The 17740-nt window shown below is 50.8% G+C and overlaps 1 protein-coding gene across 1 annotated transcript in view; it reads right to left on the bottom strand.

Moving 5' to 3' along the window:
• Positions 1 to 17740, bottom strand: part of PRKN (parkin RBR E3 ubiquitin protein ligase) — a 1029130-nt gene that overhangs the window by 388146 nt on the left and 623244 nt on the right. Inside the window, exon 6 of the mRNA XM_055135350.1 lies at positions 10860 to 10975. Within this exon, the coding sequence (XP_054991325.1) occupies positions 10860 to 10975 (116 nt within the window). The remainder of the gene's footprint in view (positions 1 to 10859; positions 10976 to 17740) is intronic.

A 17740-nucleotide genomic window follows, 5' to 3' on the forward strand; every position in this document is an offset into this window, starting at 1 on the left:
GCATCCGCAGGGCCGGGAGCTCCGGGACTGTAGCTCAGATCTGGGGGAGTCTGAGCTGCTTCAGGGCCTCCGCCCAAACCTGGGTTGCCAGCCCTGAATTCCAGGGCCCGCGCGAGTATGTGATAGTATCATGTTGTCATTTTATGGGGTTTGGCTTTGTTCTGGGGGGGGGGGCACGTCCAGCTGCCTCAGGTTCGCTGGCTCTGTGCCGAGATCACCCTGGCGATGCTGGGGAGGCCACAGTGGAGTTTCAGTTTGCATCTTCCACGTCCAGCTGTTTCTTTGCTCATACGGGAGATGCTTTCCCTGTCTTTCCATTGCCACTTTCCACGTTATCATTTATGTGCAAGAATTTCTTGTTCATGACATTCATAAGCCCTGTTTGCTCATGTTAAGGCAGGATTTCCAGGGGAAGGTGGGCCTGCTCGTTCTTTAAGGCTACCTTTAAGTCTGCTCACACTTGAATCTGCATTGGTTTGTCCATCTTATGCCTTCGGATTAAGTGGAGTTTTGTGTCCTGTTCAGGGTCCCCTCCACCACATCGGGGTCACGAGGACATCTAGGATCTGAAAGCCCAGAAGCCTCTCGGTGTCAGTCTCATTCCTCTCTGGTCTGCCCAGTGCTGGCTTCCACGCTGGGTAGGAGCTAAGGGGTCATGGCTCACTTCCTGGGGCACAACCCCCCTGTCTGCCCGGGACCTTTGGGACCTTTGACTCGGCCACTGTCCCTTCCTTGCAGCTCTGCGGTGTGGCCTGACTACAAGTCCCCAGCCTGATGGTACCACGGCACATTGCTAAGGACTCTTAAAAATGCCCAAATTCAAACATAGGATCCATGCGCACCCACAAGGCCTGATTTACACACGGACATAAAGGTGGCCAAGATTCAGAGTGGCTGAGAGGGGCCATCACCACCACCCCCACCCCTGCACCCTGGTCTGCTGTCCTCCTGTGGCGGTGACAGGCAACCTCTGACCAGGCCGGTTCACCCCAGCGTCTATGGTCGTCACGTCGCTGCCAGGACCTCCCCCAAACCGGGGTCTCTGCGTCTCTCCTCTCAGGTCCTCTCTCTGCACGTGACCCCACCCCCCATGGCAGTGACGCCCACACTCCCCACGCCCCTCTGCCCCCGTCCTGACTCTGCCGCCCCTCACGTCCCCACTCCGGGTCTCTGAGCGGAGCCTCTCCGCCACCCCTGGGGACCCCACTTCCAGTCTTATTAATGCAAGTGCCCGGACCACCCAGGGCCCCGCCCAGCCCGCTCCTTGCCCAGACTGAGGGTCCCACTGTGGCTCCGCAGTGCAGGGAGCCCATACTTCCAGGGACCCCAAAACATCTACCTGCCTCTGTTCGACTTAAGAGTAAGGGGGGGAGCTTCAGAGTGCGACAGCGTCCCCTTTCCTCTCCCCCCCCCCACACCCCCGCCAGCCCTGGCACTGCCGACACGTGAGCTGCAGGCTTCTGAGCGGCAGAGGGAACCTCTGTCAGAGCCCACGAGGCAGATGTTGTTCATGGGGCAACCAAGCTGGGCCCTGGTTTCAGGTCTGCTGTGGCACCGCCATGCCAGAGGGTCTTGGCACACACGGGCAGACAGGCCAGGGCAACTGCCACTGCCACACAGAGAAGGCACGGAGACACACACTCACTCACACACACTCACTCTCTCTCTCTCTCTCTCTCTCTCTCTCTCTCTCTCTCTCTCTCTCTCTCTCTGCCCTCCCCAACCACCGGCTGCAGCTGTCTGAATCTGAAAGCCCCAGGGTCACTGCAGGAGGAATGAAGGTCACGGCCTGACGTGAACACTGACACGTTTCCCAGTTATCAGCACTGATGAAACATTTCTTCTCTTTTCCTAAGTGACTGACCCCAAACAACGCAGTGGAATCATCTATAAGCTCCAGGTCAGGCTTTTGAAATTCGGCTTCTCGCCCCCCACCCCCTCACCCCCTTCCCACCCTCCAGCCCGGGCTCCCTCAGACTGCCTTGAAATTCTCTGCTGATTTCTGATTAATTCACTGCATTAAACTCAGTTTTGGAAATTCCATAAAATCTGCATGAGATTTTTCCCCCTTTTTCTGAAAGGAGGGCGTTCCGGATGAAAGAGAGCGCGTGTTCTGTTTGCTACGCTGCGTGGCGCCTATTTTCGTGAATTCGAACCAGCCAGCCTTGATTTGAATCTCCTCTGCATGGAGCTGGGCAGTTCAGGCTCCTCGCCAGAGGCCCGCGAGCCAGGCCTGGACGGTCCCTCCAGAGGGCTCAGCTCAGCACAGGGTGGACCTGGGCAGCCGCCCTCTTCGTCCTGCCACGGGCCTGCTCGGGCCCCGCTTAAGGCTCCTGTGTTTTAAGGGCCCTCTCTGCCCTCCCCCTGCAAATCTCCTCTCCGGCTTCCCAGAGCCCGGAGCCCTGTGTTTGGCTGCTGGGGGCAACTGCACAGTGTGGAGGGTGGAGGGAGGGTGTGATGGCAGAAACGGGCCCACAGTAGGTGAAATGACCCCGTGACAAGTCTATAAGGGTCTTTGCCTCTGTTTCTTCATCTTAAAGACAGGTGTTCGACAGGCTTTAGATTAGCTGAGGTGAAGAAGCAAGGCCTTAGACTTTCAAAGAAGGCAGCGTCCTTCTCTACCCTGCTGAGGTGGGGTGGCGGTCAGACTCTTCTAGAAGGTTCCCTGCAGTGCATGGAGCCAAGAGGAGGGTCCACAGCCCCCTGAAGAAATCTCTCTCTTAGAGCAAACTTTTCTCATTCACACTAATACTTACACTCTCACTTGTGAGAGAAGGAATCTGGAGTTCTGACCTCCCTTGATGGTCAAGAATCAGGGACGCTGTCTCATTTGCCAAGGCATCAAAAAGGCCAGACAGATAATGCGATTCAGAGATGACCGCTGGACCAGAGTTGTTACCGACTGGATTCCATGGGACGTCAAAAGACCCAGTGGTTGGGCTGGAGAGATAGCACAGCGGGTAGTTTGCCTTGCACGCGGCCCACCTGGGTTCGGTTCCCAGCATCCCATATGGTCCCCTGAGCACAGCCAAGGGTAATTCCTGAGTGCAGAGCCAGGAGTAACCCCTGTGCATCGCCAGGTGTGACCCAAAAAGCAAAAAAAAAGACCAAGTGGCCGCCCACCTACAAGATGGTCAGACTTCTTCGTCAAAACCCTGAATGAACAATTTGAGGCTCTTCGTGTTCCTGGAGCGGGCAGATATCATTGGGCTACACTAGCACACGACAGGGACAAATGGAGACGTTACTACTGCCTGCTCGAGCAAATCGAAGATCAATGGGATGACAAGTGATACAAGTGAAGAGCAAACTTACATATGTGTACACACATGTGTGCGCATGTGGGGGCTGTGTGCAGTAGCATACTTCAAGCTAGAAGACATGCCTTTGAAGCCTCCTCTTTCATTTTAAAAAGCTGCACGGTATCCCACTCTCCTATGTGGCGCTCCTGTCTGCTGCCGTGTCCGCTGGCTGCCCTCTGGGATGCCCTGTGAAACAGGTATGCACTCCACGGGACCCCCAGCCCCACTTCTCTGAAAGTGTCTCCTGTTGCTGGCATGTCATCTTACGTGGGAAAATGTAGACTCTTTGGGTCTGACAGCAGAAATTCATGCATCTGCATCGGATTGCGAGAACTTGGTGACGGTGGCCCCTTCCGGAAGAAAGCCCCCTGAAGACGTCTGCCGAGCTCTCCTTGAACTGTCTGGCGCCTCGTGAAAGCTGGATGCTCTTCCGTGGATGATGGGATAAAGGCACCGGTTCCTGGCTACGGCAGCACATCAACAGAGGGGGAGGTACAGAGAAGGCATCTCCGAAATCAGCCCGAGAATGAAGGTAGCCGTGGACCACACGTCACATGCCAAACACAGCCCAAATTAAGATGTGGGTGAGTAAAGGGTGCCTGAGACACACACCTTCAAGGGCAGAGAAACGACTATCCCCGCTTAGTATGTGTCTGGTACCTAAGTGAATGAATGCATCCCCAAATACTGGCAAAAGAGTCAACTCGCCCTCCTGCAGGAGCCCCAGGAAGAGGTACAGATGGGCTTTGGGCTAAGTCTTTACTAATCCCCAGACCCAAGTAAATCTTTTAGGTCTGTAATCCAAGGCTCCGTAAGCTGAATGGATTCTATTTTATAACAAATTGGAGAGCAATTAAATTATGGAAACCTCTTATACCCAACCATACCCTCAAACAAACACTCTCCTGTTTGGGAAGCTGCGGAAAACTACACGGGAGAGTGGGACGGCTGCTCGGTCACCGTCCAACTGAAAACTGCCTTCTTCCTACGTGTTCCTAGAAGGCTGCCGGGGCCGGGGCCAGGCTGATGATTCTCCGGTTTGCTGGTGGTGCTGGTGAAGGAGAGGAAACGCTGAGAGGCGCCAGCAGCAGTAGGAGAATGAGGGAGGGCCAGGGCCCGGGAGGGCTGTTGCCCTCTTGGTAAATGAGGTCTTCTCAGCGATTTTTCTCTTCCGTGCTTTGAAGTTTGCATTCCTCCCCTCAGAGGAACAACAGGCAGGATTGCAGGAGCATCGGAACTGTGGTCCCGGGGTGCCTGTGGCTGGGGTGGGCGCCCTCCGGGAGCGAGCACTATCCCAGGAGCATCGGAACTGTGATCCCGGGGTGCCTGCAGCTGGGGTGGGCGCCCTCTGGGAGCGAGCAGGCCTGGTTGCTCGGCTCAGCCCTCGAGGTCACCCACAGCTTAACGTCATGACTCCTGAGTCCAGGTGGGCGCCCAGGAATGCTTGGAACCTTTCAAGTGTCATTTCTTCTGGAAACACATAACAAACCGATCCATCATTCTCTCTGCATGGGACTTTCTGATCCTGGCTCAAATTTTGACTTTGGCTAAAGTCATTGTTATTCGTAAGTTTAAGATCACTAGCTGATCACCTTGAGCCTACAGAGAGCAATTTCTACGGGGGCCAAAGGGTCTGGAGGGCTGGCCGGATGGAGGTTTTCACAAAACATCTCAGGAAGTTTGGGGTCTCAGATAATTCACTCTCCTGATTCCTTAGGAAAAAAAAATATGTATGCAGGAAAGTCAGAGGCACAAGGTATGCACCTTCATTAAAATGTAACCTTTAACATCTGAAAATAAACACTGCAAGTCTCGGCCATGCGCTCCCACCGGTCTCAGCCACAACCTTATCCCCACTGTTGCCTCTGTCAGCTGACATGGCTGGGAGCCAGGGTCTGCTCAAACGCTATCATAGATTTACAGGTGTGAAGAACTGTTCCCATCTTTCACAGTCCTTTAAAACCAGCCAGAGCCTCCTTTTAGAACACTCACATCAATGACTGAACTTGATCGGGATACTCAAGACTTAAGAGATCGCACTATTCCCGAAAGTTAGAAGTCAGCTTAGTGGCATTCACACTCCTTGAGCCTAAGTTATTACACATTGTTAGGAATTATTATTGAAGAGACAACAGAGATTTTACTCTCTTTTTATACAAGCGTAACTGTTTGTCAAGCACACTAAAAAATAAGATCGTTAAGGGGCTGGAGTGATAGCACAGCGGGGAGGGTGTTCGCCTTGCCCGGGTTTGATTCCCAGCATCCCATATAGTCCCCTGAGCACTTCCAGGAGTAATTCCTGAGTGCAGAGCCAGGAGTAACCCCTGTGCATTGCCGGGTGTGACCCAAAAGGAAAAAAAAATAAGGTCATTAAAAATAATACTCATGCTGTACAATCTCTTTCAGAAGCTAGAGGCTGAATACATGTTTCCTCGATGCATTCCAAGGCTGGGGGCTCACCGTGATGGCGAGTCCGTCAGAGATATTGCAAGCATACTAAGACCAATCTCTCTCAAGAACCCAGAAAAAAATTCTAGATGAAATTTTGCCAATTGACTCTAACTACAAAAGAAACTGAGCACAGCAACTGGTGTAATTTATCCCAGATAGGTTAGGGTGATGCAGAAGTCAATGTGATACATCACACTGACAGGCGAAAAAAGAAAACTTTGTGTGATTATATGAACAGATACAAAAAAAGAATTCAACAAAATTGACACTCATTCATGATTTTTTTTAGAAAGTCAGTAAACTAGACTAGAAGGAAATTTGCTCCTTTTTATAAGCTCCACCTGCAGTGCAGCTGACATCTTTCTTAATGGTGACAGCCCAATAAAGTCAAGTTCCCTTTCCTCATTCCTTTGAACATCCCTATCAAAGAACTTGATAATGCAATCGACAAAGGAAAGGAAACGAAAGTCAATAGATTGGGATTAAGGACAAGAAACTGTCTTTGTTCATAGATTACATGGAAATCTGTGTAGAAAATTGGGAAGAATCACCACCAAATAAAACCCCTGGAGCCAATATGTGATCGAGGCAGGTTGAGGGTATAATTTTAATGAGCAATTTTAATAAGCGCCACTCTGTGTTCCAACAATGAACAAGTAGATTTTGATACTATACAATAATTTACTATGGTATCCTCCCAAAGAAACTACTTAGGTATAAGTTCAACAAATATTTAAAACCTTTGCAAATATATATGAAGGAAACTACAAAATGCCGATGAATGCAATGACAACTACATGACAATATGTTGTTTTTAAGTGGCTAGAGAGAGGCTGTATTTTTGGATGCCAATTCTCTGCAACTTGATCTACAGGGTCAAAGTCATTAGCATCAGTATCCCAGGAAGTTACTTTTTGATAAACAAATTTTCAGCTTTACTTGAGGCTGCAAAAGACCCAGAAGAGTTGACACAAGACTGGAGCAAATTAAAGTTGCAGGGCTCATGCCACCTAAGTGCAAGATTTACTACAAAGCGACAGTGATCAAAACAGTGTAGAAATGGCAAAAGTACAGACAAATCGATCATGTAACAGAAGAGGGAGCCCAGAAATAGACTCCAATAAATATGGTCGACTAGCCTTAGACAAAGGGACAAGGGCAATATATCAAAGATAGTATTTTCCACCAAGACTACAGCACTGGGGTATTTGGGCAGGTATAAGAAAAAATTCATAAGTAAAACTAGATACAGGCAATATACCTCTCCCTCTAACTCATGACTAAGAGGAAATGAGTAAAAAGCCATGAGAATACACAGAGAACCTTCAGGTCCATATACTAAGTGCAAGAAGTTGATATGGAAAGCGTATATACATCATATTATTTCAGCTGCATGATATTCTAGAAAAGGCAAACTGTGCAGACAGGAAAACTCCAGTAGTTTCCTGAGCTACCGAGTTTTTGTGTTTTTTTTTTTTTTAATATTTTAAATTGAATCACGGTGAGATAGTTACAAGCTTTCATGTTTGGGTTACAAGCACACAATGATCAAACACCTATCCCTTCACCAGTGCACATTCCCCACGACCAATATCCCAGGTATAGCCCCCCTTTTCCACCCTCCCCCTGCCTCCATGGCAGACAATATTCCCAATACTCTCTCTCTACATTGGGGCATTATGCTTTTCAACACCGACACTGAGAGGTCATCATGTTTGGTCCATTATCTATTTTCAGCATGCATCTCCCATCTTAGTAACCCCTTCTCTATTCTATCTGCCCTCTCCCCTCCACTCATGAGGCAGGCTTCCAGCTATGGGGCAATCCTCCTGGCCCTTGTATCTACTGTCCTTGAGTGTCATGGGCTACCAAATTGAATACTGAGAATCTTCAGAGTAATGAAAATAGTCCGTATGATATCACAGTGATGGAGATACATGTTTTCAGACATTTGTGCACTCTTACAGAATGTACGACACCAAAAGCAAACCCCATGAGGTGAAATAGGAAGTTTAGATGTCTACAATGTATTGGGCCATCTTTGATTAAAGATATATACCCCTCTGAAGAGTGAGGACTTTCAGCAGGAGGACATGCCTGTTTGGAGGGAAGAATTTTATGCAACATCTCTGTACCTTCTTCAGAATTTCCATGATCTTCTAAAACAAAGGAAGTCTTTACATTTTTGGGCAAGGGAGTGGTGTGTGGGCCACGCCTGGTGGTGCTCGGGGGCTACTGTGGGCTCTGGGCTGGGCATGCAGCCTGGTGGTGCGTGCAGGGCAGCCTACTCGGTGCTTGGGGTCCCAACCAGGATCGGCTACAAGCAAGGCAAGCACCCTCAGCATCAAAGTATCACTCTTGCCCCCAAACCTCAGTTTTCTTAGTATTAAAAGGGCTGCACAGAAAAATATTTAGATGAAACACTATTTTCTGGTCTTAATCTATTAGTAGTTATGTTCAATTGAGCTAATGACACATGGAATGGTCAATGCACGTAGGAAAGTAAAATAAACAAACTTAAAATACACAAAGCACCACACATTTAATTTTCAAATTTATAATTAGTAGTATCTTTTGGTCTACTTCCAGGAGGAAAGGCTTTGTCAAAATCAAAATTCAAGGAATATGTCTATTGTCAAAAGTCAAGAAACTTTATGTTAATAAGGGGGACAGGTATGCCTGGAACACTGACTGAGACAGCAATTGCTGAGCTTGGGCCTCATTTCCACAATCCTAAAACTTTCTTTCTTAATAGTAAATGCAAATAAACAACTGAAAAATGCTTGAATTCCTCATAAAAATAAAGACACAAGGATTTCCTCTAGCAAATGGGCAGAGACTAAAATCATACACAGTACTTGAAGGAATCCTTGAAAAATGGTGCATCACAACTGAACGGGGTATTACTCCTGGAAAAATATCTGGCAACACACACCCTGCCCCTTCTGTGTGCCCAATGCCAACAACCTTCCTGACCGTGTTTGCAGACTGAAAGCATGAAGTCAAGAACTTCTGTAGAATGACATAGATGTCAGTCTTGTGTTACTATATACATTTACAATAAAAGAAGTTCAACCCATCGGCAATAAGGAGATGAACAGAGGATCCCCACATGATAGAATTCTATTTACTTAAAAAAACACACTTGTACTTATGGAAGGTTTAATAACAGGGAAACCTGATCACGAAGCCATAGTAAATAGGAAAATCCAGATACAAAACTAATATGGTACAATTATATATACTGTGCATTCGTACACCCCCCCGTACACACATATATACATACACACATATACTACATATACATGCAGATATGAGACATACTCAGGTGCTGGAGAGGTTAAACCCAAAGCACACTAGCCACGAGGATAATCATTTTCAATATTTTTGGTAGTTTACTGTAAATGAATTACTTCTAAATTAGAAATAATACTTTCACCTGAAAAGCACCCACAATGATCACCAAAATCCGGTGCAGACGACCAGGGTGTTCTTGGGGGGGGGCTTTGCAGCTTTTCTGTGCATAGGCTCTGGGGCGGGAGGGGGAAGAGCCCTTTCCTGCTGTCTACGGCTTCAGGCCTCCATCCTCTGCCTCCCGGGACAGGGTCCTCCCTACTCAGGTGGTTGGTCTCACACACACACACACACACACACACACACACACACACACACACACACACACACACACCCCTACCGGGGTGGAGTAGCTTCTCTTCAACACCGCCCTGCCCCCACCCCAGTGTAATGACGGGAAAGAACGTGTCTCGCAGCAGACAATGTTATTTGTTAGCAGTGGGAGCTGGATGGTTCCTTCACCAGGTGGTGAGGGGCTAGTGTAAAGGTGACAGCTCAGCAGCGGGAGGCACGGGGTGATGCCCCGGAGAGAGCCGTGTCGGCATCAGGCACTGTAATGTCACCTTTAGCAGGTTTAACGGGAGGCTTTAACTCCTGGCTGAGGCGCCAGCTTCTCGCTCAGGGAGAAGCTCTTTCGAATGTGTCTTTCGCAACACCCGCCTCTCCGTGCTGTCCACGGCCTGTCCCGGGATCCCAGAGGCTCTGCGTGTATGTCTGGCACGTGACCGCGCTGTTCTGTGTGGCCGTGCGCCTGGCACGGGGGGTCAGGTCTGAGGGGTGGGGCGAAGCCGGCAAAGCAGGGACCACCCGTGCCACAGGAGGAAGCAGCCTGCTCCGTAGCTGGTGCTCAGTCTCTAGGCTGCCCCCGGTCAGCCCACTGGTTTATATCAATTAAGAAGTGCCCTGCTAGGAGCAACACCGGCGAGTGACCAGGTCAGGGGTGACTTACAGGAGCTGTGAGAGCCACGCAGCGCAGCCCTGGAGGCCAGAGTGCGTCAGACACGGCACGGCTCTCCTCGCCAAAGTCTAGGTCAGGAAAGAAACCCCACTGAGTCTCCTCACTCCTGGGGCACTTCACCCACACACCTTCCTGCTATCAGAGCTGCAGCCGGAGCCTCCAGCCCACCCCAGGCACGAGAAACAGAACCACCTTCTTTCCCCCCTGCTCACGTGGATAAATGAGTAGGGAATTCTGCGCTCAGCCGCTCACTGGCAGGTGACCTGTCCAGCGTCCTCCGCCTCGCCCGTCTTCCCAAACTACAGTTCACAGCCACTGTTCCCAAACTGCAGCCGCCGGGAGCTATCTCCACGGACTCTCTCACCAGGATTAGGAAGAGTCGGGTTCCAAACTAGCTCCAAGCTTCCGCTTGGGGAATGTAGGAATGAACGTATGTGAAGCTCCAGCATAAAGCATAAAATCAGAAAAGCACACGGAACCATTAGCGCATCCGAGAACGACCTCTAAAACAGGAAACGTTACGGGCCATAAGTTCTGTTTTTGCTAACAGCATCACGTTTATATTTCATTTAGCAACGCATCAGTATCCACACACATTTGCTTCTTAATCTGGACTCAAATCACAGCGTTTCTAGACCAAAGCCATCTTTCCTCGACCTCAGGTCCTCGCTGGCTGAACTAAGGACCCGGCCTTCTAAAGAGTGTCATCACACGAAGACCAGCCCAGCAGGGCGGGCAGCATCCAAACCAAGCAGGAAGCCCGGGGGGTCCGAGACCCCATGCCAGGCCCTTACCTGACGTCGGTGCAGGCGATGCAGGTGATGGAGCGACTGTTTGTGGTGATCAGGTTCAAAGCCACCGACGTCTCCTTGTCCGAGGTTGGGTGCGCGCCACATTTAAAGAAGAATTCCTGCAAGAAACAGAAGCACGGTCACAGGCGTGGTCTCAGGCTGTGGGTCGGAGGGGACACCTGTCCTTACCTCGGCCTTACAGGGGCCGAGCACCCAGCCTGTGGAGGGACACGAATGTCCGCAGGCCAGACTTGTCAACAAGTGCCTTTCTGGAAAGATCCCCACGTCGGATGAGTCGGCCCCTCCCCCCTCGAGCCCAGGAGCCAAGGCAGCTCCGTGGGGCCAGCTGGGGGGCCAGCGACAGTCACACAGAACAGGAACCAGTGGCCTCACGCCCCCAAGGGAAAGGAGCGTCCAAGGGTGGGGCTTCAGGGGGCTCAGCACCCCAGGGGTGAGGCTGGAAGGGGCCAGCACCCCAGGGGTGAGGCTGGAAGGGGCCCAGCATCCCAGGGGCATTTGCCCTAAGCAGGTGCTGTGACAGCAAGAAGGTGGTGTCAGATCTTCTCACCGGCCACCATCCAGATGGCACGTCCTTCTCTCCTGGCAGGGAGCACAACATGACCCTCGCCATAACCATGCCACCGACCCCGCGCCTGGCTATTTCACTAGGGGCGCCCAGAGGGGGGTGGGTGAGACCCCTCCCCACCCCAAGGGACCCAGCCCCGGCAGCCGGAAACCTCCAGAACCCAACTGCTGCCATGCTCACGGCCGCTCTGCACACACTCAGGCCGAGCCTCACCCATGCGTGAACCTATTCCTGGACCGCGCAGCCGCATGATGCTTCAAACCACATACCCTACCCATACTCCAAGAGTACTGTGCCACATGCGAGATGGTCAAAGTAGGAGGCAACCAATCTCAGAGGGACAGATACATATATATATATATATATATATATGTATATATAAAGCACACAAGGCTCAACCTTTAACAACGTGTTAGTGATCTCTTACTGAAGGGCTTAATGGCCCCTGGGTGAAATACAACAATCTCCACACTCTTTCCTTTAAGGATACTTTATGGCAGCATTTTTTTTATTTATTCTTTTATTGAATCACCATGTGGAAAGTTACACAGTTTTCAGGTTTAAGTCCCAGTTATACAATGCTCAAACACCCACCCCTTCACCAGTGCACATATTCCACCACCAAGAATCACAGTATACCTCCCCCCAACCCCCTCCACCTCCACAGCCCCCCACCCCGCCTGTGTAACTGATAAATTTCACTTTTCTTTCACTTTACTTTGATTACATTCAATATTTCAACAACAACAACAATAACAAAAAAGCCTCACTATTATTATTTGGAGTTTCTACCCCCCTAAAGTCAGACCTGCTGAAAAGGAAGCATTTGATAATTTGTTTTCCATTGCTGAGAATTAAAAGATATGAGGTCAAGCGGCTGCACTAGCAGCCACACGGTTTTGGATTTCTGTATTTTAGTATTTTAGTGACTAAGTTATGGCAGCATTTTCAGTGGATTTTCATAACAAACAATACAAACCAATATTATTTCAGTTATGCTTAGGGCCAGGGACTGGGGTTTGGGATGCCAAGATCCGAAATATGGTGGTGGGAAGGTGTCACGGTGGTGTTTGAATATTAAATGTAATCAAATATTGTGAACTATTTTATAAGATAAAAAATTTACAAAAAGAAGGTGGTGGTGTCCCAGGCCCCTCACACCCCCAGGGGACTCTCCAGCCTGAACAGGAGCCCTGGTCTCTGCCCCACCCCTGCAGCGATGCATTTCCAGACGGCGGGAGTGTGCCAGGGCAGAGACATCCCTCAGCCTGGTGGCCGAGCTCTTGGGTGTGTAAAAACACAAAAAAGAAAAAGAAAGAAAAGAGAGAGGGGGACACCGCACCAGGGAGGTTGATGGTGATGATGAGGCAGGTGAAGGAAGGAATGGAGCCAAGCTGGTTGGTCTCAATCGCAGTTTATTCCAATCTCCTCTCTATACACTCCCGTCTCTCTCTCTGCTTCTTCCCCAAACCCCCTCCTACAGCCACCTTAAATCCCCCACATCAGGGATCAGGCCTTACACATGGGTGTGGTCAGTCAATAGGGTAATAGGGGGTAAAGTTCTATCCCTTAGGGGATGCTCCTTCTAGGACAGATACTTTTTCAGCAGGACACCCGCCCAAGAGCGGAATCCCATGGGTGTGTTTCTCCTCTCCTTGTCCAACTAACATATTAGCATTCATATTATTAATCATTTTGTATGGACATAGCAAGAGATGCATTAAGCTTATAGAATTGCTCTCCTGGGGTCATTTCAATCTCAGACTACAGTGCTCAGGCCAGATTAGTCTTTCCTAGCCCTAGCAGGGTCCTAGTCTCGTCGTTGCTTTTGGATCATGACATGACATGTCCATGACCAATCTCTTAACATATAGTTAAGCATTAGGCACTTTGGCCAGGCCCATCTAGATGCCAGGGTAGCACATAACTCACCGCTTGCCCTGGGTCCGTCCCGTCCCTTGTCGGGACCCTGCTTTTGGGGGTGCTAGGAAGTAAGGGCAGCGGAGGCTTAAGTCAAGAAAGCAGATGCCCAGGAGTGAATAATATTCGAAGCCAATTAAATCCCATGTTATCAAAGCATATTAACAATTGTCTTTCTTTGTCCATACAAAAAGGACATTGTTTTAAAGTAAACTATCCAAAAGACATAAGGAGAGGAGAAAGGCAGTATTAACTTACAATACAAGTTCACTGTCCTAGCAAGGTCTGACCTTACAAATAAACAGAGTCTGATTAGGGGAAGAGCTGAATGACTAGTTGGGTAAGGGAGCATAGAAGTGATTATGGATAAACAAAGGAATGGGAGTGACTCGGGAGCACCTTGATGGGCGTGACCGATATACCTAGGCTCCTAGTGGCACGGGGAGCAGGACATACCAATGTAGTCTAGAATAGTTTAGAGATTATTACCAGATAAGCCCAAACTCTGTGGCAAGGGAGAAAGGACAAACCAATGATATCCATCACTGGGGTTTGGTTTCGTTGGTTTTGTTTTGGGGGCCACATTCAGTGGTGCTCAGGGCTTGCCCCCTGCACTGTGTTCAGGGCTCGATTCTGGCGGGCTGTGGGGACCACGTGTGTGAGGTGCAGCATCGCCCACCCGGCGGTACCCTTCCTCAGCCCCCCGCCACGCTCTTCCTTGCTGCAGGCACCTGCTAACCCCGGACAGGGGGCGCTGGCTGCCCTCTCCCTCCGGGGTAGGGCCACGGCCGGCGGGCAGGGGTCTCTCTAACAAGCACGGTCCCCGTGGTCTGCGGGGTTGTCTGAGGAGGTCACACTGGTGGGGGGCAATTTATTTACTAGGGAATTTATTCATTTTTTCCTTCCCCTTCTCACTCACTCTTTCAAATTGTTTTACGAGTCCTAAGAGGCCAGTTGATGAGCACCAGGACGAAACAGGAGCCACTCCTGCTCGAGCACTGAGTGGGAGGAAGCACAGCGCCCCGAGGACGAGGGGGCAGCTGGCCGGGGTGCCCTGTCCACAGCAGCCACCTCAGGCTCCTAACGCACAGGCCTGTGGTGTCGTTCGTCCCAAACAGCCGGGCTGGCGGGACCCTGAGAAGGTGGGTCAGACCCAGAAACCTCTGCAGGGAGAGAGAGGAGGCAGCCCTGTGCTTAACAAACTGTCTCACACCAGCCCCGACAGTCGGATAAAACGCCTGGGTCCCTCTGTCAGGGGGTGGGAGCATCGACAGGAGGAAGGACGGGCGAGTCCAGTTCTCCCGCGTTTCCGTGGGCTGGGACGGTGACCAAGCTGCAAACACCAGCTGAGCATCAGGGTGCAGTTCGAGTCCCTCTTCCCGTCCCTCCGGTGGCTGCGCCTCCTCTAGGCAGGACTAAAGGGGTGCAGGATGACCCCGGGGAAGGGGGGCCTGGGGTCTGTGCTACACAGGGTGTTGGATATCATTGGTTTGTCCTTTCCCCCTTGCCACTAGGAGCTTAGGTTTATCAGTCACACCCATCAAAGTGCTCCCGAGTCACTCCCATTCCTTTGTTTATCTGTAACCACTTCTACCAGTTTATCTGCTCTTCCCTTAATCAAACTCTGTTAATTGGTAAGGTCAGAACTTCCTAGGACACTGAATATTATAACATTGCCTTTCTCTCCTCTTTATGCCTTTTGAATAATTTACTTTAAAGCTATGTCTGTTTTGTATAGACACAAGAAGACAATATTATGTTTTTATAACTTGGGACTTAATTGGCCTCGAATATTATGAATATTATTCCCTCCCGGGCATCTGCTTTCTCCACTTAAGCCTCAGTTGCCCTCAGTTCCTAGCACCCCAAAATCAGGGTCCCGATGAGGGACAGGAAGGATCCAGGGCAAGCGGTGAGTTATGTGCTACCCTGGCATCGAGATGGGCCTGGCCAAAGTGCCTAATTCTTAACTATAAGTTAAGAGCTTGATCATAGACAAATGCTGTCATGATCCAAAAGTAATGATGAGACTAGGACCCTGCTAGGGATAGGAAAGACTGATCTGGCCTGAGCACTGTAGTCTGAGATTGAGATGGCCCCAGGAGAGCAATTCTATAAGCTTTAATGCATCTCTTATTGTGTCCATACAAAATGATTAATATTATGAATTCTTATATGTTTGCTGGCTGAGGAGAAGAGAAACACATTCATGGGACTCCGCCCTTGGGTGGATCCTCCTGCTGAAAGGGAATTAAGTCCTAGGAGAAGCATCCCCTAAGGGAAAGGAACCTTACCCTATTGATGGTGACCACACCTATGTGTATGCCCCAACCCCCTCATGCTGTGGAGATTTAACTAGGCTGTAAGAGTGGGTTGGGGGCCAGATCCACAGATCGAGAGAGAGACCGAGAGCCGGGAGAGAAGCAGGGAGAGAGAATGAAATAAACCGATCGAGCAACCAGTTTGGCCTCCGTCCCTTCCCTCGCCCTCGCCTTTCTTTTTATTTTTAGTTTTACACACAGGGAACGGGCCAGTCAGGGCGAGCCTGAGGCTCGCAGGATCCCAGCACCCGCTCAGCCAGGGAACCGGAGGTGGCTCAGAAACCAAGGGGCCGGCGGGAAGAGCCTGCAGTGACCGCCACACCAGGGGCCTGGTCCCGGGGACGGCGACAGTGGGCGAAGGCACAGCTGGGCTGCCAGGGGGGCTGGGCCTGGGGAGGACGCAGAGAAGCAGCCGCCTCCTGCCCTCTCCCCAGCTGTGCTCATCACTCCGGGCAGCCTTCAGGGGCCGCACAGGGTGTCAGGGCACTGGGGCTCTGATGTAATAAACGATTACTTCATCTTAAAAGCATTTTTATTTTTGTTTATTTATTTATTTATTTATGTCACACCCGGCGATACTCCTGGCTCTGCACTCAGGAATACACTTACTCCTTGCAGTGCTCATGGGACCATATGGGATGCTGGGAATCGAACCCGGGTCGGCTGCGTGCAAGGCAAACGCCCTCCCCGCTGTGCTACCGCTCCAGCCCCAGCATTTTGATTTTTAAAGTTAAATTTAAATGCCAGTTGTGAAATGAGGGTGCTCCACTTTACCCAGTTCTAAAATCTGACGGCTCTGAATATGCAAAGTTGTTTTTTTTTTTAAAAAAATTTCTTTCACACACACAGTTTGACTCCAAATTTTACATATGGCAAAACTAGACTTGGGCTGGCATGGCATTTTATTTATAATAAAAAAAAATTTATAACGTTTTTTTAAATGAAGAGGCCGTGATTCACAAAGTCATCCACAGCTGCGTTCCGGGCCTACAGTGCTCTAGCAACAGTGCCACCACCAGCGTCACCTCTCCCCCACCGAGTCCTCACCTGCCCCCTGCTGACAGCGCGTCCGTCAGCTGCCTGCTGTGGTCGGGGGTCGCCTGCCCTCAGCGCTGTTGGACTGGGGTGGGCATCGAGCTCTACCGCGCCTCTCCGCCACCCAAGGCCCCGAGGCCCCGCCCTGACCCCTCGGCGTCTTCTTCCCGCCCACCCTGACTTCCCTCCCTCCCTGTCCTTCCCCCAGTGTATAACCCCGGCCTAACGCTGCCACTCGGGTTCTTTGCCATCTGGCACCATGTCAGCAGTGCCGGCCGTGTCCGATGGCGTTGAACTAAAGTGTAAAGTGGGTGTTGGCAACAGTCCCAACCTGCTGGGACGGTCCGTTGTGACATCCAGTCGTGAGCCCCTGGAGATCCTCGGCGACGTCAATGCATTAAGTTACTACTTCTCCAAGTTCTCACTGCAGAACTACCTGCTGGAGGAAAACGCCATTTCCTCGCCACTGCTCACACCCTCCGTGAGTTCCCCTGCTCGGGCAGAGCTCAGTCCCGCTCCCACATCCAGACCACCGGGCACCCCCAGGGTCCTATCCTCACCCTGGCGGCCGGAACAAGGGGCTCCCGGGGAACGTTGCTCCCCCACGCCCGTGACCGCCATGAGACAATCTGCGAATCGAGTCGAGGCTCAGGTGGGAGGTGGTGCGGGGAAGCCAGGGGGAGCCTGGGTTCAGCCACACCTGCGTCATAAAGAGTTTATCCTATTTCCCAAATGCTCACTCTTGGTTGTGGTTGTTGTTTTTAAGAACACGTGCTAGTCTCTCCTTTCTTGGCCCTTGACGAGGGGCTGAGGACACGAAGGTAAGGCAACTTCCTGCGTGAGCCTCCACCTGGAGAAGCGACGTCACGAAACATGTGTGCCAATAAAAGCACGGGGCAAGCCCTCTGGACTCTCCCACGAGAAGCCGGGGGCTGGGAGGGAATCGACCCATGGCTCGTGGGGGGATGAGCAGCTTCATCTCCAGAGCCGTGTCTGGCCTGCACTGGAAGAAAGTGAGTCCA

Source organism: Sorex araneus, chromosome 4, assembly GCF_027595985.1.
Source record: "Sorex araneus isolate mSorAra2 chromosome 4, mSorAra2.pri, whole genome shotgun sequence".
NCBI classification, from domain to species: Eukaryota; Metazoa; Chordata; class Mammalia; order Eulipotyphla; family Soricidae; genus Sorex; species Sorex araneus.